The sequence below is a fragment of the Scomber japonicus genome, chromosome 10, assembly GCF_027409825.1.
Source record: "Scomber japonicus isolate fScoJap1 chromosome 10, fScoJap1.pri, whole genome shotgun sequence".
Lineage (NCBI taxonomy): Eukaryota > Metazoa > Chordata > Actinopteri > Scombriformes > Scombridae > Scomber > Scomber japonicus.
Genome location: NC_070587.1, coordinates 6867351 through 6891752, shown reverse-complemented (window position 1 = coordinate 6891752; position 24402 = coordinate 6867351). Strand labels below are relative to the sequence as shown.

Genomic DNA, 24402 nt, shown 5'->3' with positions numbered 1-24402 from the left:
ATTTTCTTCAAGCAAGCTCAGTTACTGATGTTCATACTTCACAGAAAACCAGCTCATCGGATGACCTGACATTTTCCATTCTTCTCCCTCGACAATCAATTTGGCTCAAATTTAACAAGGCTAATGAAACATGAGGCGAAAGACAGATTCTACCATTCAAGCAATTTCTTAAGACAAGGTCAGATGAATACATCAAAATACTGAACAGACCATTGGTCTCCTAGGATTCACCTTGATTGTTCACACAAGTTTAAATAACAAACAAAAGGACCACAGTTTGACTTTCTCCAAAAAAGATTTATTAAACAGTTTTCTTGTTTGCAGCTGCAACCTGTAAGAAAGCAAAAAACAAAACACATTGGTAAAGTCCAGCAGCAGAAGTGGTTGTAGAGCATTTTAAAACATGTGTTGTCTTCAAATTAAAATACATTTACTTGCTGGGAGAAAATTATATTTGAGTGGTGCTATTCAACTGCCGTCAAATGAGACATCCCATCTGCTCAATATTCTACTGGTTTGCCATTTACTAGTGGTTCCCTCCCTTCCTACATTATGACCCACTGCAATATTGTGTTTCGACAGAAAACACATAACCTAAAGGAGTAAGATGCTATCAAAATGCAATTTCATGGGGCTTGAGAGAGAACAGTTTGAAAGAGAAACTGTTCTAGTTGCTGCCAAAAGCACTATGAACAGAGTAGCGATGGTACATGGCAGAAACCTTGCTTGTGAGGGGAAAAAGCATCGATCTCTTAAAAAGCCATCAGAAACAACACACAAGGGGGCTTCATGAGGAGGTAGGGGAGCCACACCAACATGCTTCCTGCCAGTTTTGTGCAGCAGGCAGGCGGGGCCGAGACCAGGTCTGCTCATCTGCATACTGCTCATTAGCATGGGTAAACAAGGAGAAAACTGGTGCCATACGGCGAACTTGCCAAGCATGAAATTCCCTCCTCATGTTTACCCCTTTTACCCTTGGATTATCACAACGCTGCTGCCTCTCTCCTGATTTTTGACAAGGCCAAACTGCGATATTTATTTTTTTACTGAAGGTGAACAAACAATTCCAGTAGTGCACCACACAAGACGCATTACTCACTCTGCCCAAGGACAAGTGCCTTAAAAAGCCTTGCATGCAGAAGTGACACAGGGATCATGTACTCTCCACAGACAAAGGGATGATATTTCTATGATCACACACTCTCAAGGCATCCTGAGTGCACCTGATGTCACATGAAATGGTTTGTGTGTGATAGTTACCGAATATAACCATGGCTTGGCTGGCATGAGGTTGCAATGATATTCATTCAAGAGCTGGGGAGCCTGACATAGGAGCATACTAATTCTAGCAGTGGGTTAGATTAGGTTGGAGCATAATATACTGCAGCTCTTCAGTAGTGGTGGGAAGTTCATTCCCCTCCATTATAGAGACAATAGGAAACCAGTAGAGGTACAGGCGAGAAAATGTGTGGTGGGATTCAATCCTAAGCCAGCAAGGATGTTTGTGGGCCTTTGCTCCAATAGACCTCAGCTGCTCGTAGGAAAAGCTCTTATTGCAGCCATTGTTTGTCTACATTAACAAAAGGGCCATAATCAGATTATGACTAGGCTTAGTGTGGTTCGTTGTTGTTGAAAATGGCAGTAGGAAAATCATGAGGCAAGATGAAGGTGTTTCAGGTGGGGGCATCAAATCAGTTTGCAGGTTAATACCTTATCATACACACTAGTACTTCTGATAATGTTTGCAGGTATTGTACAGCACTGCTACTTATCAGCAAATAGATTTGTTTTCTTCCATATACTGCAGCAAACACATTGCTCTTTGTACCAACATGCCTCTTAACCCCCCCCCCCCATGGTTGTCTATCAGATCTAATTATTTCTATTTGTTACTATATGAGTAAATAAGTTTCAGCAAACCACAGACAAGCGTTAACTGATTTTTGGCTACTCTATTAAGAATTGAAAGATATCTAGCGGAACAAAGTTGGCATAAATTTAATATAATATTGGTAAGTTTGTTTTCATTAGTGTATAATCACATGGAAATAACCATCATTGTGTTTTCATTACTTTAGAATGAGACCTTTATATCTATATAGAGCTTGCTGTGTTTATACAAATCGGTCAGAATAGACAAACCAAACACTGGCTCTTGAGAGCCCCTTTCGCAGCCACCGTAGGTTGTCCTATATGCCTGGGAAGGGTATTCAGTTGGTTTCAATCTGCAAGCTCACAGTGCTAGATGTCACTAAATCCTCCACACTAGTCTTTTAACAGTACTAGGTACCTCCAATCACAGGAGTAAATTCTACTTCAATTGCAGTGACGATCTAACTAAAACTCAGGTCATTGGGAGTCATGTAATTATGTATGCTAAGCTGGACTGCTCAAATCCAAGTATTCAAATCATCATTTATATGTATATGTAAAACAGTAAAAGACAAATGAGTTAAAATTAGTTTCTTACCTGGCCAGCAATTCTGTCCAAGTCTCTGGTTCCCTGGCCGGTTAGTCTACGACCACTGGAGGGGAAAACAGCAAAAATTTAGACGAGCAACAACAGAAACTCTCAAAGACTTATATATAGATTGAAGACTTACACGACGTGGTTAAAAATCAATACAACAAAAGCTTAAGTCTTTGATAACTGCTACTTTATGCCACATTGACCACAATATCAGTCAGGGGGAGCCTGATCAATTCTCCATCCCATCATGTTAGCAAAAATCACTTCTCAACCCTGAAACAAATGCCAATACAAAAATGGAAATTCATTTTTCCTGTGCACTTGAAACAAATAAAAACTCAGCCAATCAATTAGTGCTCTCGTTTTAGAGTGATTACATCTTTACTGCTGTGACTCAGTGAAAAATCCAAGCTTATGCATTTATTGTTTCAATTATCCTGCATCACAGTGGCTCCGGTTCACATCATGGTTACGCACAGATGAACATGCAAGGAGGAAATTGACTGTGTGACTCAGTATTGCGGAAATGGGTACATGAAAAGGGGCATTAAATCCTGATTGCCAATAGCACCTCTAAAACACTCCACATCATGCAAATGCCAACTTGTACACAGTCAGACTTGAAGCCACGTACAATGATAATGCATAAAAAAAAACCTCAAAAAAAAAATGCACATATGTTCAAATTAGTTACTTTCACAAATCAATTCACTTCTTCTTGCTTTACAATGCAAGACTCCTACAAAATCCAGTCTCTGCTTTACAAGATGATGACATGAGATCTAGTAGATACAATAGATAGACACTCACCCATTGGGGTCCTTCTCAATCATCTTGAGCAGCTCGAGGGCCTGCAGAACTTTGCGGGCCACGTTCTTGGATCCAACACTGTAGTGGGCGGGACACACACCGTTCCTCTGGCGACTTCCATAGATCTTGGTCATGGAACCAACACCGGCACCACCACGCAGGTACAGGTGGCGGACTGTGGATGCTTGAGAACCAGAAGAGATGACAGTGTTATCATGCGGCAACAGTAGCAATAGGCAAGGCAAGGCAGTTTTATTTATATAGCGCATTTCATACACAATGGCAACTCAATGTGCTTTACATAAAACAGAAACATTCAAACATACAATTAACCCCCCCCCCACACACAATAAAAACAAAGTACAGAAAAATAGAAAGACATAAACAAAATGCTAGAATAGAGCATTAAATATAAGATTGCAGCATAAAATAAATTAGCTTTAAAATCATTAAAAGAACATAGTGCAAATGAAAGATTAAAATGTAAAGTGCTTTAAAAGAGCTCAATCATAAGCACAGGAGAAGAGAAGTGTTTTTAACCTGGATTTAAAAATGTTCACAGTTGGGGCTGATTTCAGTTCTGCTGGTAGTTTGCTCCAGTTGTGTGCAGCATAACAGCTAAAAGCTGCTTCACCATGTTTAGTTTGAACTCTGGGCTCAACTATCTGACCTGAGTCATTAGATCTCAGAGCTCTACCGGGTTTATATTCTACTAACATGTCATTCATGTATTCTGGACCTAAACCATTATTAAGCAATAAGCTGCTGGGAGGAATTATCTTTTAGCACTAGTGCACCTCAGCATTGTCCTGCCAGTTATGTATTATTTCGATTGTTTTGAATCGTCATGACTGTGTTCCCACAGGACATTGAAGTATCTCATCTTAATTTTTTTTACTGTAAAAAATTGAGAAGTGTCTACAGAAGTCTGGCACAAGATTATTATAATAATTTCATTTATCCCCCCCCCAGACACACAAATACCAGAGAGCCTCTAGGTGTTGAGCCGCTAACGATAATTCAACTTCACAGATACCACATAATACGGCCATAAATGTGCCTTTCAAAGCTTCAGCAGACCAGGATTATTATAGTTAACTAAAACTAGCAGTGAAAAAATTATTTAGTAAACTGAAATAAAAACGTTTTTGTAAAAAACGAAAATGAAACTACAATGAACAGAGCAAAACTAACTAAAACTAAAGTGAATTGCAGATAAAATCAGCTTAGTTTTATTTTTTATTTTTTCATTATCTCCATTGTAACGGTATTGTGTTCAGTTTGACTTGTTGAGATAATGGGCTAGAACCAGTAGGGAGAACACAAACCGTGTCAGCATTATTTCATCCTTTACTGCTTCTACTAATCAAGGCTTTCCTCCTAATACCTGAAACACAAAAAACTAAGACTAAAACAAAATAAAAACTAAAACTAGTCAATTCATCAAAATAAAAAACTAAACTAACTACTTAATCACTTGTTAAACTAACTGACTGTCAGTACAGCGCCTCCATTGGCAGGAGAGGAGTAATGGTGAAACAGTAACTGAATCGACTCTGTTACTGATGATCATCTAATTGATCAATTGACTCATCTCTGCAGCTTTAGTTTAAAAATCACAATAATGACTGTTCCTGGGTAATGACTTAACTTCTGGGCTGTAGTCCAACACAAAAAGGTGACTGATAGTTCACTCCCTGTTCTCCCAACAATACTCTTCCTTGGGAGGAACTTGTCTACAGATTTTACATCAGGCTGCTCTGTGTATTCCAATCCAAGTCTGTTTGAGAAAGTCCTGAGCCCACCCACACACTGCAGCAACAACAGCAGGTGGTAGCTGACAATAGGTTAAAGATGAAGACGTAATGACTTACTGAGAAAGATAAACTGCAGAGAAGTTGGCCCATTTAGAGTTAATCAACTGTGTTACATGAACATTTTTCACCATGCTCCTAAATATATTTGTGTGGGAAACATTAGCATACAGCCCTGAAGAGTTACTGTATATAAAATAGTACATAACACTGTTTAGTTTAAACACAATGTACAAGATAGCCATTAATCTCCATCACTCGGTCCTCCATACTGATAATGTGGACAGGCTGCTGGGCTAATCCTGCTGATACAGGGAGGGTTTGGAGTGTCGGCTGCCAATTCAGCCAGTAAAAATGTGGTCACACCACACAATGACTTTCATATATCCACATTAAACAGGTCTGGCTGTAAGCATGGCAGCTACTCTTGGGACTAGTCTGTGCACTGCTGTACTTTGTGAGCTAGCCGCTAACGCTCTAGTCAGGGGCTAGTCAGTCAAAACAGCTCCTGAAGCTTCTTATTTTCACTCTACTGTTCTGCTTACTTTTCTGTGGCATTTTACTCACCACTGCACACAATTATCAATAAGAACTGGAGAGAGAAGAGGAAAAATTGATCCAAGCCAAAACAAACCCCTAACAAAACTATTTCCTATTTCATTATGAGGACAAAGTTCATACAGTTTTATCAAAAGACTAATTGTACCAAAGAGTCCTATTTCTCAAGTGACTGCAACCATTGCTCTTTTGTGGAACAATTATTACTCCAACAGCGAAAGTTAAATAACAGTGAAAAGGAACACCACAATACATTAGCTTCTACCATTGCCATCGCTTGCTATTGGGCCTAGGTTCAAAGTTAAATTCTATGCAAAACAGACCAATTCACTTTGCCTCAAGTGGATCCTCTGATCATGGCAATTTCAGTTGAATTAAAGAAAGCAGGTAGCAAATTGCAAAAAAAAAAAAAAAATTTTTAATTTTGTAGCAAATTTCCCTTACTACAGGTTTGAAATCATTTAGTTGTTCAGAACTAAGTTTTGTGGTGAGTCCCTAATTTGGGATGTCTCCTATCAGTTGCAGATATCTCTCTTACTTTGGGTAAATAAAAACTTTTACTATCTGAAGAGCTAAATACTACCAAAGTTAACTTGGCAATTCAAGCCAACTATTAAATCAAATAATAACTTTATAGTTGATCATTTCTGGAGATTGCAGGAGGCTTCTATAGCCAAACTTACAACAGAGTAACCTGCTGATGTTATGCTACCATTTAAGCCCATACTCAATTTATATCACCTCATACCAACATGAGAAGTCTACACACTAATGAAATAATGCCTTTATTATATAGTTAAGAGTTTATTTAAAATGTAGCCAGATAAACACTTACCTTGACCAAATGGAGAATTATTAATATTTAAATCAAACTCAAGAACAAACACATATTTGGACTTACCAGCTCTGATGTAGAACCAGTTTTCATCACTAGGAGCCAACTCCTTGTGCTTGCCCAGCTTGACAAGGTCCACCCAGTCAGGCACCTTCAGCTTTCCTGATCTGGACACAAGAAAGAAGTGTCAGAATTACAACCAAACAGGACCACATATTAACACTATATTTGCATATCTCATTAGTTTATGCAATATTAAGCATTTATTCTCATTGCATTTAAAAAAGGACAGTTATACAACTTATCAAGGCTGTCTTAATAATAATGTAGTCTCAAACTATGTGGGATCTGTGATGCTCACCACTTGGGCATGTCATTTAGGCAAAAGGCGTAAAAATAGGTGTGTGTTTTAACGGGTTAAAAGAGTCTTAAACTAACAAAAACATCTTTCAAACGTAGTCTTTAATGTCCAAGTCCTTAATTTTATGAGCAAACTTCCACAGCAGCAGGATAACAAAAATGGGATTTTAAGCTAAAAAGTTAATATAAGTAAATATGACATATCCACTTGCTATGATTTGCTCAACCTGCTGCAGCCTCATATAAGCTTCAGATCAAACTTATTTCATTTTGGCACAAAAAGACTGGACAACCTGTGGATTTTGGCACCCATCACTCATTCATATTTGAAGTGATCTTTTAACAGCCAGCATGAACAGACGCAATGTTCAAATCAAGGAAAACTGATTTTGCGATTGATCAATACCATCCCTAATAGCTGCATAAATTGAGTGAAATGTCAGACATTTATATAAAAATACTCACTTCTTCAGGAAAGCTGCCAGGGCATTGACAAACTCCTGCTGGTTGACGTCTTTCACTGTGACACCAGGCATCTAAATAAAACGTGAAACATGTTACAATCCACAGACCTACTGATATACACTGAGAACAGAGTGAGTTGCTACTCATGATTACGACTTTAACATACAAGACAACACAGCTTTTCACTGTCTATAGATTTAAAGTGAGCTATCGTATCATGAGGTGCTCCAGCAGATACATAGCATCACTTGGATCGATGTTCATAAAGCATCAATGATAAGATGTGGATAACCAAGGTCAACATGTTAAATGATGTGGCTGCTTGCATAGACACATTAATTTTAACAATCAAGCAGCAAGCACACATTTCAAGGTGGTTGTGTTACATGTGAGAGGGCTCCTAGTCCCATGCTTTCAACCGGCATGAGCTTTACTAGCAGCGCATCCACAGCGAGCGACGCCTTACTAACTGGACACACAGACGGCCTCGGAATAAGCCAATTTCAATCCTAAGACTTTAAAATTACGAATATAACCTTCCGGCTAGACTACATTACCTCTCCGCAATCGGCTTTGGCCAAATGAAACGTGACAGCTTTATTCAGAAATGTATATAAGGCTAACGTTAGCCATCAGCTAGCAGGCCCCAACGAGGCAGCATGGGGGCAGTTAATAACGTTGAAGTAAAAACCTCTCAAATTATTAAAAACGCGTCCAATAAACTCACTTAAAGCGTAACCACTTTATTAATCAATATGTTATAGTCCACCTTACCGCGTTTTGGTAATATACGCAAACTATTTGAGTCTATTTCATGTAATAGAAGCGGGGAAAGAGATGTAGCACTTTACCTTGAGTGCGGCCAGCGAAGGGAAGAGGGGGAAACGGGGTTTCCAACTCGTGTTAAAACGGGCAAATCTCGCTCTATTACGCGAGACCGGGGCAGTTGTTTTTTCCACCGCTGCAGCTCACCGCAGTGAACGGGGCACGTTGTACAGCTGCAGACACGCCAAGGAGATGATCTGTAGTTTAGTTTCTGTTATGAATGTTTCTGTTTTATGAATGTCCAGAAACTATTGTACATTTATTTAGGCATTGCCCATTGGTGAAGACATTCTGGCAAAAACTTATTTAAAATATTGATTGAAGTTTTAATTTAATTTGGAAGAATATGCTATTGTATGGAACTGTGATGAAAAAAAGATCCTGTAAGTCATTATACCTAATGAGAAACTATCTCATAATAATGACTTAGTATCTCTAAATAATGAGAAACTATCTCATAATAATGACTTAGTATCTCAAAATAATGAGAAACTAAGAATAAAATTTGCATAGGCCTATTCATCATATGGATCTATGGTTTGGTCCATAGAAAATAACACAGAAAAATTAAAATTTGTACATGATCAATCTTTTCCATATCCAGAAATGTAAATTTACAGGTAAGACACCATGCTTTATTGCATTTAGCAATGAGATCAAACAATACATTCATTCAATTTAATCATCCTTAAAAACCAAAAGCAATTAAAACTGTAATACACTGTGCTATGTTGACAATCATTAATCTTTATCCCCAGCCCCCTATCATTAACTTATAGTTGTAATATGTACATTTTCTTTACATATACATTTACTTTTCTTTGTATTTGTTATATGTACAACATACAGTAGAAAATAGTATAAAAAGAGAGATTCAATAAAAAAATACAAAAAATATGCATATTATAAGATATACAAGCTATTGCACCAATGCCGTCTTAGCCTGGACGTGAAGCTATAACAGCTTTTCAGAGGGCTGACTAGGACTTCCATTATGTGGTTCTCTGACTTGTCCAGGCAACGCATAAAACTAAACATCAGCTGTCTTAAGCGTGCCTCACAGGTTGGCACTCTGGTGGACACAAACAATTGACTGGCATTATGCCATCTAGGAACACAGAGTAGCAGCCTCATTGCATCATTGGAGTGATATAGGTTCTGAACAGGGAACACTTCACAGAGTCAGAGCACATAGAAAACTTCATTATGAGCATGTTAGCTTGAGAATACATTTTACGCGCTGTTGATGGATGTCTTTGTCATCCGTCCAGTCATCGGATATAACATGACCTAGGTATTTAATTTCCTCACACACAGCCTCCCCATTAGTTGTTTCCAAGGCACCAGTTACTCTTTCCAGGGTCCATGTTAAGAACATGAATGTATACACACATGCACCCCAATTAAAACAATATAAACATAACAAACACCAAATACTTTTTTTTTACCAAACTATAAAACTCTATACATACTACATACACACTTATTTATATATATATGTTCATATACACACATGCATACATAGGGGCTAACTAGCAGTATCTAAGACCGTGCTCAATAAATGCTTTCAGCTATGAATTTTAAGTAACTAAAGAGAAAAAGAGTTACTGCAGACCTTTACCCAAGCAAGACCTCTTTGATTTTTACATTTTTCTCCACTTGTTGTTTGAGTAATCAAGCATGACTAACTGTTCCAATGAGAAATGCTCATAACAATTTAATTCACTGCAATGGTTCTAGGTCTCGCAATTGTTAGATGACCCTTCCTCATTGTGTTTCACGGCCATGCCTGCTCTGAGAAAATGTTATTCTTGAGTACAGGCAGTAGGGTTATTTTAAAACACACATATTCCTGAAGAAAATTACAAGACTGCATTTGTGAATATACCCAAGCCAAAGAAAGGAGGATATTAAGATAGATTTTGGTGCTATAAGCAATGTACCTTTAAACTGTGGGTGCATAGAAAGGATTAATTTATTTTCATAATGCTGATTCATTATGATTCTCCTTGAGTAGGCTGGTTTGTTTTCACCCTGCCCCCTCAAGGTCTTAACTTCCACAACTAACCAACAGATGTACTGTATCCATAGCCTATTTAAAATTGCAGCAGGCTGAAGTTACTCTGCTAATCAAGGCTGTTTTCTTCATTTGTGTTAGTGGTTAGTCTTTTTTTCCAGAAATTGAGCCCCCTCGGTTCAGCACCTGCCTGAAGCTTGCCCCTTTAGGCAGACAATGGGAGAATTATTTTACACACATTGATATGCTTGGGTGATTTTTTGGAAACATAGGCAAATTCCAGTCCATAACAGTCAGCCCTACAGTTCATTGGAGCTCATTTGCATATAAAAACTAAAGTAAACACTTTGAACACACAAAACTCAGTTTTTCAGTGGATAAGCTGCAGGCTTGGTTGTCAATTAGAGCTTTATATGATTTCTCCCTTTAATGTATTATAGAATGAACTGCCTAAGATCACATGTACATGGATACATGTAAACCTTTTAGACTAAAGGTAGCCTATATACTTTATTGAGGTCATGCATATTCCCTCTGTGAAGATATCCTTGCAATATAGTTCAGTATACTGTATAGTGGTGTTGTGTTTATTTATATTCATAGAACATTGCCTTTAGATAGGAGTGTGTCTTTGATATCCCTTCTCATCTTTATTAGCTCCAGCTCATGCCCATTCCATCAAAAAAGCACATCTCCTTCAAAGTTAAGAGCTAGCTCTCACTCTTTGGTCTATCTCAAATTAAGAGGAAATTGTATCAAAGAAAATATGAGTGGGAAAGGTTTTTGTTATAAGATTGGAGAATAAACCATATTCCTGTATAAGTGTGTGTCCATGATCATATAAAGTAAATGCATGCGTGTGATTGTGTGCCTTATTTACACATTTTCCTGGCTGACAGAGCTGGTTTTGCCCTTTGTACATCTTAGATGGAAAGGGCAGCCATGATCCAACATTGACACAATTGATATGTTTGCTGAGACAGGGGAGAGAGATAGAAGGCAGGTGGATAAGCAGAGGTTTATCAATCAGGTTTACTCTGTCAGTGGGGGCAGACAGTGTAGAGTGAGAGGTGAGAGGTAGATAGATAGAGATCCTGGGGGGAAATAAAAAGGCAGCTAAGTCATAGAGGATAGATTATAGAGCTTTGTATAAACTATCTGTGTCATCGCAGGCCTTCACAACAGGTAACTGTACCTTTTTATCCTAATTTACTTTTTTGACCTATTATCAACATCCAGATACTGACTTTTCAACCCTCAAAAAAACTCTGACCATGCTGACAGGCCTGGCCCGATACCTTGAAAGTTATTTCAAAGAGCTTAATTGATTAATTAAGGCAAGTAATTACACTGGGAGTGACCACTACTTTGAACTGAAAACTAACAGAAGGCAGATCAAACTCCATTACTTACCTCAGTACATAAATTCTGCTAAGGACCTTCAAGGGGTGAGACATGAGATAACTGAATAAAGTGATTATGAAGCGGTATAAAGACTTTATTTCAGCCAGTCATGATTATTATGGAAAAGTGACGAAAAACACAAAATGTTCTGAAAAGGTCAAACTAATTATGTGGAATAGACAGGTGGCATATTGCAGCTGCAAATCTGCCATTTCAATATTCATCCACTTTGCATTATGTGAGACTATTGCTTGAAAATGCACTAAAATTAGCTGCCAATCATTTTTGAATGTATTTTCTGGAAATTACTCTCTGCGGGAATGTGCACTTGTGTGATTGAGTGTTGATGTATTTACGCATAAATGCCTAGGCCTATTACAGTGTTACAGTGTGTATGAGTGTGTGACACATGGTTGACCAGAGCTGGATAAGAGAAGCAAAACAAAGACCAGAAAAAGAGGAGTGTTAACAGTATGTTGCCACCTAGCTTTGTGCTTGTTGCTGTGTGTTTGCATGGTGCTCACATCCTCAGTGGAGAACTTCTGTCAAGTCTGGTCTGGCATGACCTTTTCTCTCTCCAGGCACGTTTACAGCTCTCCAATACCTATCAAAATATCTACTCTCTCCCTGTCTGTCTCTATGCCCCTAGCACAAACTTGCATCTAATTTTCTATCCTTCCACATCTGTACTTTCTACCTCTCTTTCTGACCTCCAATCCCATGCTATACCCCCAAATTTCCTCCACCCTTGTGACGTGGTTCTAAAATGTATTCCTTCTCTTCTATTGTATTCCCTCTGTTCTTTTTCTTTGTTGATAATGCAAGTTAATGCTGAAGGGGCAGTCTTTGCTGTAAGGGCCATGTGGGAACATCAAGACAAAAGTGGCAAGAGTGGGAGTGAATGAGGCAGCATAAGCATTGATACATTCTTCTTTATTTATTGCTCATCATTGTCAGTAATTGAATTTATCTGTTTTGGGTTTTTTTTAAATTTCTCCTAGACATGGAATGCCTGTGGCTGTACTCTCTGTGCCAGTGTATCCTTTCTGTAGCTGTAATTGTGGTGAGTGTGAGGTTATGTATGGCGGTGAGTGGCAGTGGAACAGAGGCAGACGTTCAGGAGGGAACCCAGGGTTCTTGGCCCCAACCTGGGAGTGTGTCATGCTGTCTTCAGCTGTGCCTGGGCTGGGTGGGAGCCATTGGGGGTGCGGTGGGGGTTCCTGTGGCTGTGTTTCTCACCCTGCGAACCCCACAGTGTCTGTACACCTGTATAACTCTGGTGTGTAGCCCATTGCTGGTGAGGCAGTTTACCATGTTCCTGTTAATGCTGCTGACACTGGACGCTCACCTGCAGCATCACTTGGCTAAAAGGTGAGTCTTAAAGATAAAGCACACAAATTCTAATGTGAGAAAAAGTGGAAAAGGGCACATTGAATATTAACATGGTATAAGTAAATACTAACCTTACATTAAATATAACAACGCATCACATATTGTAAATTACATATTACATACTATCCTTTAATGCTTTCATAAATGTACTTGTGTGGGTGAAAGTGAATATGTGGGAAGCAAAAGCCAAACCAACACTCTTAAGCTGCTTTCAGCTGAAAATGAAGAAAAGCAATATAAGGATAACATACACAAAGATGTACTATTAAGTTTTATGTTACAAGAAAACAGACTGTTTGTGCAGGCTGCTTTTATCACACACTGCTTATACTACCAACCAAGAGAAAAGGTTGAGTAAATATCGATAGGCTCCAAGGCTCTTGGATGTTTGATTGACAATGACCTACGAATCCAGCATTTCAGTGGAAGACAGTCAGTATTAGGAGTTTCATTTGTTTTGTAATGGCCTTCAATTATTTTGCAATAGTGTACATTTTGTCCCAGCTAGTGTAAATAATAACTGACTTTTGTGTACTTCATTCATTCAAAAAATAAGCACCAGTACCTGTGGTCAATTAAAGAGATTTTACATCTAGATATTGCAGCTGTTAGGGCAGATCTCCTTGAAAATCCTGAAATTAATTGTAAAATGAAAATGCCCTTTTCTTGGTATAAGTATTTTTGGTGTTAGTGAGAGGGGAATGTCAAAGCAGTCTATAACTGTAGGAACAGCACATGTAATTTTTTTCTCTATATGTCAATACACCACTTCTGTCATTACCAGGTACTCCACAGTGGTGACCCGTCAACGAGCTCTATGTGTGGTCCTGCTCTGCTGGGTGGCCTCTGTTCTGTCCTCCTTCGCCCAGTTCATTGGCTCAGATGTCCTCGACACCTGGAGAGATGATGCAACTGGCCAACATACAGCTGGCCTTGGAATGTATGGCAATCGGACAACCGCTTTACCCACTTCCCCACCCCCAAAGTACCATCACGACCGTAAGGTCATTGGAAGGTTTCTTCCTTATGGAGGCTTCCTGTCAAAGTTTTATGTGGAGGACATGCATAACTTCACCTATGCTGAAATTCACAGCAGTCACTGGGTAGTGTGTGCCCCTGACATCATTCTCAGCCCCCACTTCTTATTCTATGTCTATGGGATGACAGTGTTCTTGCTCCCCCTGCTTTGCCTACTGGCCATTTACCTTGACCTACTACGCATGAAGCCCAGAAAGACTCCTTTTAGTCATGCAGACCCTCCTAAACATGACTCCTCCAGGGTACGCTCCCTGGCTCTGTCCCTCTCTCTTTTAGTTCTGTTGTGCCTGCCAATCCAAATCATCCATGCTCTCTTGCTCTTCTCCCCCAAAACCAAACTTCCTTTTTGGGCTCATGCAATGGCCATGTTCCTTTTCCAGCTGTACAGTATTGTGCCTCAGCTTCTTTTCACTCCTCCTAAGAAACAATTGAGTGAAGAACAGGCATCGTTTCCTCTCTCTGTCCCCCGCCTTCCACCTGCAGTTGCACCGCCCAGAGGGAAATCTGTCCGTAAGGCCCTGTGTGAGGCAGTGCAGGCAGCTCCATGGTTTCCAGCCAAACACTCCCTTAAAGCCAAAGTGTGCCCAGAGGTTTGAATTCCAAACAAAATGAATGGTGTTCTCAATGAAACACTAGTCATCAAGTAATCTTCCTCAAACAATTCCTCCCATGTTTTGTGTGCATAACAAATAGCTAGTGTGAAATAAATGATTTGTGGACAAAAGTAGAATAAATATGGCATATATCTGTTTGTTGTTGGCTTTTTAACTAATCAGCAACCTTGTGCACAGACGTTATGAATAAATGCAAACGAAAAGGCCAGTTAATTATCAGGTCCCACACCAAATGTCAGTGAGAAAATTAAGTCTCCAGATGATGACTACTATCCTGATCACAGATGTCTGTTTTCTTTGACTGCTCATCCTATGGGTCTTATTCTAAGCCTGTTTTAAGTCTCTGCAAAGCCAACCACCGGTAATGTAGATATATGAGTGACAGCATTTAATTAAACATTCAGTAATAACAGAGCAGTCCAGAGAGGACGCAGCATTGTAGTGAAAACATAATTAACCTGGTTATGACACGATCTTCATGGCTGTTTTGATTAAACTTGTAAATACAAAGTGATGCTCTCTTGTAATAAAATGGGCCTTGCTCACACTAATTGGATTGTTCATCTTGAACTGCGTTGATGTAAGAAATCACTGGTGGAGAAAAAAAGAGATATCCATCTCTTAGTGCATGGAACCTAGGCATGACAGTCGACGAGCTTTTTCCATCTTCTTTTCCATTTGTGATCATAAGCCTGCTTTTTCTCTCCCTTTGTTAGATTTGTTTGCTCATCATTATACAGCTCTTAATACAGATCTTGTGTCTATGTTTTTTTTATTTTTTCACTTGTCATGTATTTTCCCTGTTCTCCATTTCTTTTTTATGTGCACATAAAATACAAAGTGTATCTCTTCCATCACTGAAAAAAAATCCCTGACTGGAACACATTATTGATAGCGAAATCTGGTAAAGGGGAAAAAAAAGATTTCCCCAGATTCCTGGTGCGACTGCCCATTCAATTGTTCTGTCTGCCTGAAAGCTCTCTGCTTCCTGATTATGCTAGGCCTCGACACACAGTCACCTCAATCAATGCTTCATGCTATGCTGCAGCTTTGTACACACCTCCGTGCCTCACAAGGGTCACACTGCCAAGACCAGTGAGCACAAACTGCATTCACCAGGGCTGCCTTTAAAAAAAAAGGATAAAACTGTCTGTAATCCACTATATAGCCACCAGAAATGCAAAGAGTTTGTCTTTGGATGAACTGTGATATGTACCGCAACTCGTAGAAATGAAATATGATTGTCATAAATGGTCATAAACAGGGTTTTTTTTGGTTCCAGGACGTTAACCGGTGAAAAAAGCACCATGGAGAAGCTGCGTGAGTTATTCATAGACTTCTTGCTGTCATTATTGGCAAGATAATGGTACATTCACTGCATGTCATAAACTCAAGGAGGAATACATGCGACTGTTGTCTGTCTTGTCCCTATTTCATTTTCGCTTATGTTTATTGATTTGATAATCACACTCAATGATCACAGTGGTCGTTTGATTGTAATCACGTCTAGCAGCTGAGTTCTATCATTGTTATGGTCAGATAATGGCCGGTTTCCCAGGATGCAACAGAGCAAGTAGTAACAGCATTAGCAGCTGCCCAACAATAAGAATTTTAATGTGATTACAATGTTTCTCTATGCTAAAACATATAAAACAGTGCTTGCAGTGAAACAGTATAATAACCAACAAATACAACCAGTGTAAGTGCTTTGAGTCCTGCAGGGAAAAATAGATTAAACCTTTGTTTGAAGGACACATGCTTCTTTTTTGAAAACGTATTAATGGATAATATTGTCAATTTTATTACCCATCGACCACAGCGGTTCCCAAAGACGGAGATACCTGTCTTTACGTCATCATAAACTGAAGATATGTCTGGGGTCGACTGGTGTATCTGTGTGTGTGAATTGGTTTGTTGGGAGTGTCAACCCATGCTGGTAGTGCCTGGCAAGTCCATTACTTTGATTGCAGTTTGACAATCTGTCTTTATGACAGGCGACCGTGGAGCCTTGCCATCGATGGAAGAGAAACACATCGATCTATCACCCAGCGACCTCCGGCGGCTTTCAAATCTAGCTCTGTGCACAGATGGACATGTTGAGTGCTTCTCGACAGAATCGGGTATTGATTGCGTGGAAGTTAATGGCAGAGTCATATTTTTCTGTGTGCATCTGACTCAACCCTCCTGTCACCCTTTCTTCCCTGCTATCTGTTCTTATGATTCATTAGCAGTGCCAGAGAACCTTCTGTTTTGTTTATTCTATTTATTCTGAATGAGCTGCCAGTTATAACTGGCTCCACCGCCTTCATCTTTATTTTCCCACCTATAACTCCACTATTCCCCATTGATCTAATCATATGCTCCGTCTCCTGTTCTCTTTTCACAGGATTTCAAAAACAGCACCTGCTAATTACACAGTAAACACATCCAAAAACCAGTCTGATCCCCAAGGTTATTTTTGGACTCTTTTTTATTTTGTCGTGCTTTGTATCTTTCCCCTATAAAGAAATAGTTAGCTATATATCAACAATGACAAATGGACTCTAAAATAAACAAGAGTGAAAGACAGGAGAAGAGACGACTAGGCACAAGAGACAAAGAGAGAGAAATACTGGGAAAGAGAGGAAAGGTAAGAGGAAAAGAGTGAAAAAAGACAGCAATTTCTCTACAGTAGAACCAAAAACAAACCATGGGAAGTGTACATTTTCTTTAACATTTACAATTATAATAATAACAACGGCAATAATAATAACAGTAACAACAATCATAACTGTTCAAATAATAATAATAATTAATAAAAAATCAATAAGACCTCTGGTTTCTCATAAAGACAAATGATTTTTTTTATTCTTTTCTTTATTTTCTTTAAAGATCACTGGACAGTAGTTTGTTCGGCTTTGCACCTCTATAGGCTAATATTCTGTGTTAGTATAGTTTCTTCATAATGCGTTTCAATAGTAAACTGTTTTTCTTATTTCTTAAAAGTTTCATTTAATTTATGTTGCTGCTCTTTTTTATACAAATAAGGAATTCAGAGATATGTATACTTGTTCTGTCAACATGTTTACTGTGTGTATGAATGTGTGCATGTATCTGCATATGTGTGGTAGCATTCAGAAAAAATATCCATCCATTTTATTTTCTCATCCATTCCTTTTGCTATCACTCCACTTGCCCTTCTTACTAAGACTTTTAAACCTTTTTATCCTCTTAATGACATTCTAAAATAATTAAGCTTTTCTTTAATACCTTAGCAAGTCATATTCCTTTCTTCTTTGTTGGGAACGTAGCCCAACACTAATCCTTTCATTACCAGGGGCCAACAAAGGAGGAGCGATAGAGGGGGACAGACAAAGAGAAAGAGAGATATAAGGGAGAGGGGAGAGGATGGTAACAGGTGAATGGAGAGAAAGGAGGAGATGGAGTGTAAATTAAAAGAAATGAAAACCACCTTTCCTTCACTGTTACAGTGAGAAGAAAGGAGGAACCTTTAAAACCTAATTTTTCCACAAATTATTGACAGGCTACCCAACAGGGATAGCAAAACAGGACAGTTATCTTGTTCATAAAGTATGGATACTTCCCGGGACTCTGGGCTTACACTTTCCAGTTTTCTTAGGGAATTATATATGAGTTCTCGCTCTGTAGACAAGATGCTTTAGCAATTTTAAAAATTTCAATTTTCTAGCATCAAGCGCTCAATAGCTCCTGGTCAATCCCCACTCCACCCCTCACCCCCCCAAACCCCCTTCAATACCCTCTCATTCCCCACACACTGCTCCCACTGTCTCCGCCAGTTAAAGATTGAGCTTTGTGAAATGGATGGTTTTCTCTAGGCATGGAATTATAGCAGTCATCTGCCTCTAATTCCTTTTCCACTTTGGCGGCTGCACGGGCAGAGTGTCGGTTTTCTTTGTGCTCCCCGCTTCCCTCTCGATCAAAATAATTATGGCATCATTTCTTTTTTGTCTACATTCACCTCACTCCATTCTTTCCCTCCACCCCTCTCCATTTTCCCTAGTTTCTCCGACTTACAATATATGGCACAGTCGTTAATGGCTGGTGGGTCTATAGGCTCTCTTTCTCAGTCTGTTTCTGGGTGTGTGTGTGTATGGAGGATATGGAGTGGAATGGAGCGGGATGGATTGGCTGTGTGCAATAACTGTATACAGTTGTTTTCAGAAGGCCGCCTGTTATGGCGTGTTGTATAGAGTGTGTGTGTGTGTGTATACTGTATATAAGGTGGGAGATGGGAAGAGGTGGGGATAGGGGGATGAGGTCAGAAGAGAAAGGGGTAGGAAAAGAGAAGGGCTACAGTAGGTATTCCTTCTTGCCCTGGCTGGCGTCGTTGCCATTGAGGAAGGCTTCCTGCACCTCACCATGTTCATCCAACCCACTGGCCTCATGGGTAAGATAGGAACCTGGATGAAGAGAGATAGGGAGACAGATAGATAGATTGATAGATAGATAGATAGAGAGAGAGAGAGAGAGAGAGAGAGATATCAAGAGACAGACAGAAAGAGAGAGAGAATGAGAGCAAGAGAGAGATAGAGAAAGAGAGACCAAGAGCGAGATTGGGAAGGGACGGTTAGGTGGCAAAGCGTCATGATCATTGAAGCGCCATGCAGCATTATCAAATCAATCAGAGCTTATATTACTGAGTATCATACCTGTGACAGATTAATACATTAGTTAACTGATTGTTAGGTCAATACCAAGCAAGAATAGGCTCTCGGGTACGGTATGAGCCTACCGGCAGAAATTAAAGGTAGGAATGGATGTGTGAAAAGTTGAGGCCGAATAGGAAGTGGAGAAGATAATAGAGAATAAAAGACAGAGAGGGAGGAGAGATTGGAAGAAAAGGGTGGAGGGAAGGTTAGGTGCAAGAGAACAATGGCACGCTTGCGTCACTCAGAAATCCCATCAAACACATCTTTACACTCTCCAGGTCTATATGATTAATAATTTGGCGCAGTGCAGGTTACAGAGAGCAAGAACTGCTCAAGTCATCTTCCTGCTTTAGTGTCCCAACACTCCAGGGGTGAGTGACACCCTCATTCTCCTAACCGCAGAGGTTGACTGGCATGCTGACAGTCATAGCGTGCTGAAGACAAAGGACTAATGGCCCTGTCTCAACACTGATTGGTTGTAATGGTCCTGTCTCTGTGCTGGTTGGTGGTCAAGCCATACTGAATGTTGACTGACAGCTTGTCTAGCCATAGGGTAAGTAATAGCTCATTGTAGCCCGCTACAGTGTTCCTGGATCATTTCTTGGCAGCTGTGGTACACAGTTGCAGACTGCCAACACAGGGGCACTTAAAAAGATAGGGAACGCAGGGAGGCTTTTTTTAATGGATGAGCCTTGATACACTGACATATAGTCATAAAACATGGGGACCACACCTACATTTCCCACCCCACCCTATCATCTGCTACCCTGGCCAAGGTCATCCATCATGGACACTGCGCGGGCGGAGAGGAGCATCCCCTCCTTTATGTTTTGCACTGACAACTTTACACCTCAGTTTAAGAGATTATTTTCAAAGAATCTGGGTGTAACTGACCTCCAATGATTTTTCATTGCGTGTTACACTAAAATGTGTAGAAATGAGAAAATGTGCCAGTGAAAAATGTGTTTAAAGACTTTGAATGCCAAGACGTGTCACTTAGCACTTAAAGAAATCTTCTTGTATAGTTGTGTGTATGTGTGTGTGTGTGTGTGTGTGTGTGTGTGTTACCTTTCTGTCGGACGGAGCACCAGATGGTGACAATGAGGACACAGATGACAGTGAAAACCAGCAATGCCAGAACGCCACCTATCACTGCAAAAGGTACTGCGCTGTGAGTCTCTACCACTGCACCAGGATCTAAGAAACAACAAGAAAAAACAAATAGCATGTGTGGGTGGAGTGTGGGGTACATAAAGCAAAATGTTGAATAAAGGGAGGGTGGAGTGTGGGGTACATAAAGCAAAACGTTGAATAAAGGGAGAGAGGAGTGCAGGCAAAAAATGTAGACAAAGAAAGTGATGGATCAAAAATGAAAACAAGAGAGATGCTGTAGAAAAAAAAGAGATAAAAGTGAAAGAAAGAAAGCACATTAAAACACCCGTGTGGGAGAGAGTACAGGGAGCGAGACAGGAGAAAAGAGAAGTCGATTTCTTCCACCCAACTTGCATTATCACCTTTCATCACCCCCCACTGCACAAAATGCCAGACAGACAGAGTGGATGGGAAAAAGGTGGAGAAATGAGGGGAGTGAATAAAGAAATAACTATGTCAGCCTCTAAAACCCACTCCACCTGTCAAGAGCACAATGTATTTTGAATGAGTGAAACTTCTGTGTGCGTGTTTACACCCTGAGTGCAGCCCTGGGAAATGAAATCAAACACTTCACACAAGATGAGTGAAGAGAGATAAAAAGGTAAAAAAGCAATTTAAATTCTGTGACATTTTGTGGTCTAAAATTGCAGTCACAGTTAGGGAATTATTCATGTCAATATTGCCTTATACTAACTTTATATAGTGCTTTATAGGATAAAAACAAAAACAGAGGAATACTGACAGGACAGGTTAGTATTAAAACAATAAAAATTAATCCATTAGTAACATGACATCGGAAATACTAATTTATTAAGCAAAAAATGCCACATATTAATAGGTTCCAGATTCTAAAATGTGATGATTTACTGCTTTTCTTTTTTTTTCCTGTCATTTTGTACATTAAAAAATGATCAATGGCTTAATTGTGAGTCGCAGCAGTATTATAAACCACACAGAAAAAAGAACCTATGTACAATTTCAGCAGTACATTCTGGTTGACAACAATAAAAGCAAGTGATAGACAGGAAGGATGGAGAGAAAGTGAAATAAGTGGTTGTAATTTGTACTGCAAAAATATAACCTAACCCTAACCCTATTTGAGTCTAGACCTAAATACTGTCCGAGACCGTATCTGACTTGCTGACAATAACAAAATTTTTTATGGAGCTGAGGGGGCTGGCAAAACCAATAAGAGGCAAGGAGACAGTGTTATTGATGCAGTTCCTTCACCTTAGCAGAGTGAAATTAAAACATGAATCATTAACACAGAGCTAACACGCAGAGATCAGAAAAGAAATAGAGAGTAATGGAGGAGATGAAGGACAAGAGGAAGAGCAGGTATTGACAACTGAAGGAAAGACAGTGCGCTCTTGTGCGTGCATATCTTGGTCATGGTGCCTTATCGAGTGTTGTGTCAAAGTGTATCCCATACCTGCTCATATAGATGATTGAGTACTGGCATAACTGTGTGGTATGATAGAATGAATGAATTGGTGCCTGTGTAGACACACAGGACATGTGTGATTTAACTTCAAAAGGATCAAGCAGTTGGCCCAGGCAATATTTCACAGGGGATGAAAAAGCAAGCACTCAAGCACTATGCCTTACCGCATGCCACCCTGTTCTTAATCCACAGCAGCCCAAAGCTCCACAGGAAATGACTGACAGTATTAATAAGTGTCTTGTTTCTCTGAGGAGCCACTCAGATGATACATCAACATTGACTAAACGTTCACCAAATGGTTTTTCCTATGACTCTTTTTGACATTTCCACGCATGCCCAGCAGGTGAACAACCTCTACCTGCCAGAGAAGACGGCAACAGTGACTGAAGAACAAAAAGAATGCTCCAGCTGCCTTCACTTCATCTCTCCTTTTAAATAACAGAGAGGAGACAGAGAGCAAGCGAAGGTGTGGAGAGAGAGAAAAGACACCAGTGAGTATGTATTTGTGTGAGTGTATCTATGAGATAAATAGATTATTTAGATGAAAAGAGACTAGTGAAAGAAGGTGTGTAGTTAAACACACAACACATACACAATAGTGGAATAAACCAAGCAGCCTTTCTTTATCCACCTGTCTAACTCTGGGAGAATACAATTAGACAACCACCTGGATCCTTGATCTTCTTTTATTTCTCTTGCTCTTCTTCTATCTGTGTGTGTGTGTGTGTGTGTATGTGTGTGTGTGTGTGTGTGTGTGTGTGTGTGTGTGTGTGTTCAGAATGAATATGTTTATGTAGAAACTCTCTCACCCTCCAGAGGCCAGTGTCAGTCAGCAAAAGGATGGATGCACTGCCAGTTCCTTAAACTCTTAATGCATGTTCATTAACAGTACCCACCAAGCACCATGAGACCCACCTAAGACCACACACACACACACACACACACACACACACACACACACACACACGCACGCGTGCACACACACACACGTGAGCACACATAGATACACACATGCTGACTGGGCAATGTGTGTGGGGAGCATTAAACAACCAGTGATAAGAAAGAGAGAGGGAGTGGGTGGTTGTGCGTGGTGCATACCCAAGCGTCTGCAGACACATTTGCTCATGTAGATGCAGGGTAAAGAAAGGTTGTAGCAGAAAATGTGTGTGTGTTTGTGTGTGTGTGTGTGTGTGTGTGTGTGTGTGTGTGTATGTGTGTGTGGGCCACCTGAGAGCCATCAAATGAATAGAGGAGTGGAAGACACCAAAGGAGAACGAAAAGGACGAGTACGGAGATGGAGGATAGCAGAGGCAGAGTAAAAAAAAAGTGTGTGTGTGTGTTACCTTTCATGTCTGGGGCGAAGCTGGGTGATAGGAGGGTTGGGGTGGAGGGATGGGAGGTGATAAGTTGGGTGGTAGGAGTGGGAGGGACCGTGGTAGTGAGTGACACATTATCTACAGACAGACAAGGAATGGGATAACACAGAGATACACAAATGCTATTATCTACAGCATGCATTGACATTCAACACAAGTATTTGCAGGGTTTTATAGCAAAGTTCCTACTGCATATAAAATGTGACATGCTTTATTATGGTCGAACATGAAATGAGTTTCTTGGCTGCTGTGCCCCAGCATCCTGCTCGATTATCATTGGATGGTTGTCTCAAAGACAGCTTGTTTCTTCCAATGAGTTTTGAGAAGGAGGCAAAGATTTAAAAAAACATAAACTGGAGGAAAGACTTATTTCAAGTCTGCTGATCAGCAATTGAGGCCGATGCCATTTCAATACCAAATGTTACTAATTATTTTTCCAAATTGACTGTGTTTGTGAAATGGAATCGATCTGGACCCCGACAAGTGATAAGGACATGGATAAATTATCCTCTGTTGTAGACCTCTATACCAGCTGAGGGGGTTAAAGGAGACATTTACAATTGGACAGGCATGATTTAAAGCAGGGGTTGAAGAGAATCACACCTGGCAGACTGACATTCATCTGTGAGGCAATTGGAATATATAGGAACACATTCTCTATCACTGACACATTTTCTATGGTACAATGGCAGGAAAGACAGAGACATTGTCTGTGACAGATGCATTCCCAATGGAACAGTGCCATGCAGGGACTGTCTCATTCAATGCTGAACAATAGCTTGGATCTTGACACATTCTCCGAATCAGTGGTTGAGACACAATAGTAGGTAGAGAAGTAGAAAGAGACAAGTTCATATTGCTGTTAAAGACAAAAATAATGGCTGACAAGAAACTAAAAGGGAGATGGAGGAGTGGGTGTGAGTGTGCATGTCTGTGTATGTGCATCAGCACTTTCGGAGTGAATAACACGCCACTTCATCAAACAATCTCTATAAAACCGCAATGTGCGAGGTGGTCTACGTACTCAAAGTCTCGGACACACATACACACACCAACAGCACATGTTCATGCACATCTGCTTACACAAGAATGCATAATTGGCAGCATACTCGCACATACTGTATTACACACACACACACACACACACACACACACACA

The 24402-nt window shown here is 39.9% G+C and overlaps 3 protein-coding genes across 8 annotated transcripts in view; 1 reads left to right on the top strand and 2 right to left on the bottom strand.

Annotated features, from left to right (window-relative positions):
* Window positions 1-276: 276 nt before the first annotated feature.
* On the bottom strand, window positions 277-8195 carry rps19 (ribosomal protein S19). The gene is made up of 6 exons (XM_053327318.1): window positions 8164-8195; window positions 7313-7383; window positions 6554-6654; window positions 3281-3464; window positions 2471-2525; window positions 277-331 (listed from the first exon to the last, which is right to left on the bottom strand). The coding sequence occupies exons 2-6, from the start codon at window positions 7381-7383 to the stop codon at window positions 302-304; spliced, it is 441 nt and encodes a 146-aa protein (XP_053183293.1). The 5' UTR covers window positions 8164-8195; the 3' UTR covers window positions 277-301.
* Window positions 8196-12561: 4366 nt separating this feature from the next.
* Window positions 12562-14584, top strand: LOC128367010 (adenosine receptor A1-like). The gene is made up of 3 exons (XM_053327766.1): window positions 12562-12929; window positions 13735-14470; window positions 14525-14584. Exons 1-3 carry the CDS (start codon window positions 12562-12564, stop codon window positions 14582-14584), a joined length of 1164 nt encoding a protein of 387 aa, XP_053183741.1.
* A 3768-nt stretch (window positions 14585-18352) lies between these two features.
* The window catches only part of cadm4 (cell adhesion molecule 4), a 146222-nt gene continuing 140172 nt past the window's right edge, over window positions 18353-24402 (bottom strand). For 4 of the 6 annotated variants that reach the window (XM_053327951.1, XM_053327955.1, XM_053327954.1 and 1 more), the window contains exons 7-9: window positions 23212-23322; window positions 20341-20469; window positions 18353-19023 (exon numbers count right to left, since the gene is read on the bottom strand). In XM_053327951.1, coding sequence (XP_053183926.1) covers window positions 18914-19023; window positions 20341-20469; window positions 23212-23322 — 350 coding nt within the window. In that variant the 3' untranslated portion in view covers window positions 18353-18913. Of the gene's footprint in view, window positions 19024-19272; window positions 19352-20340; window positions 20470-23211; window positions 23323-24402 lie in introns of all 6 variants that reach the window. The other 2 variants (XM_053327952.1, XM_053327953.1) reach the window with 2 other exon arrangements.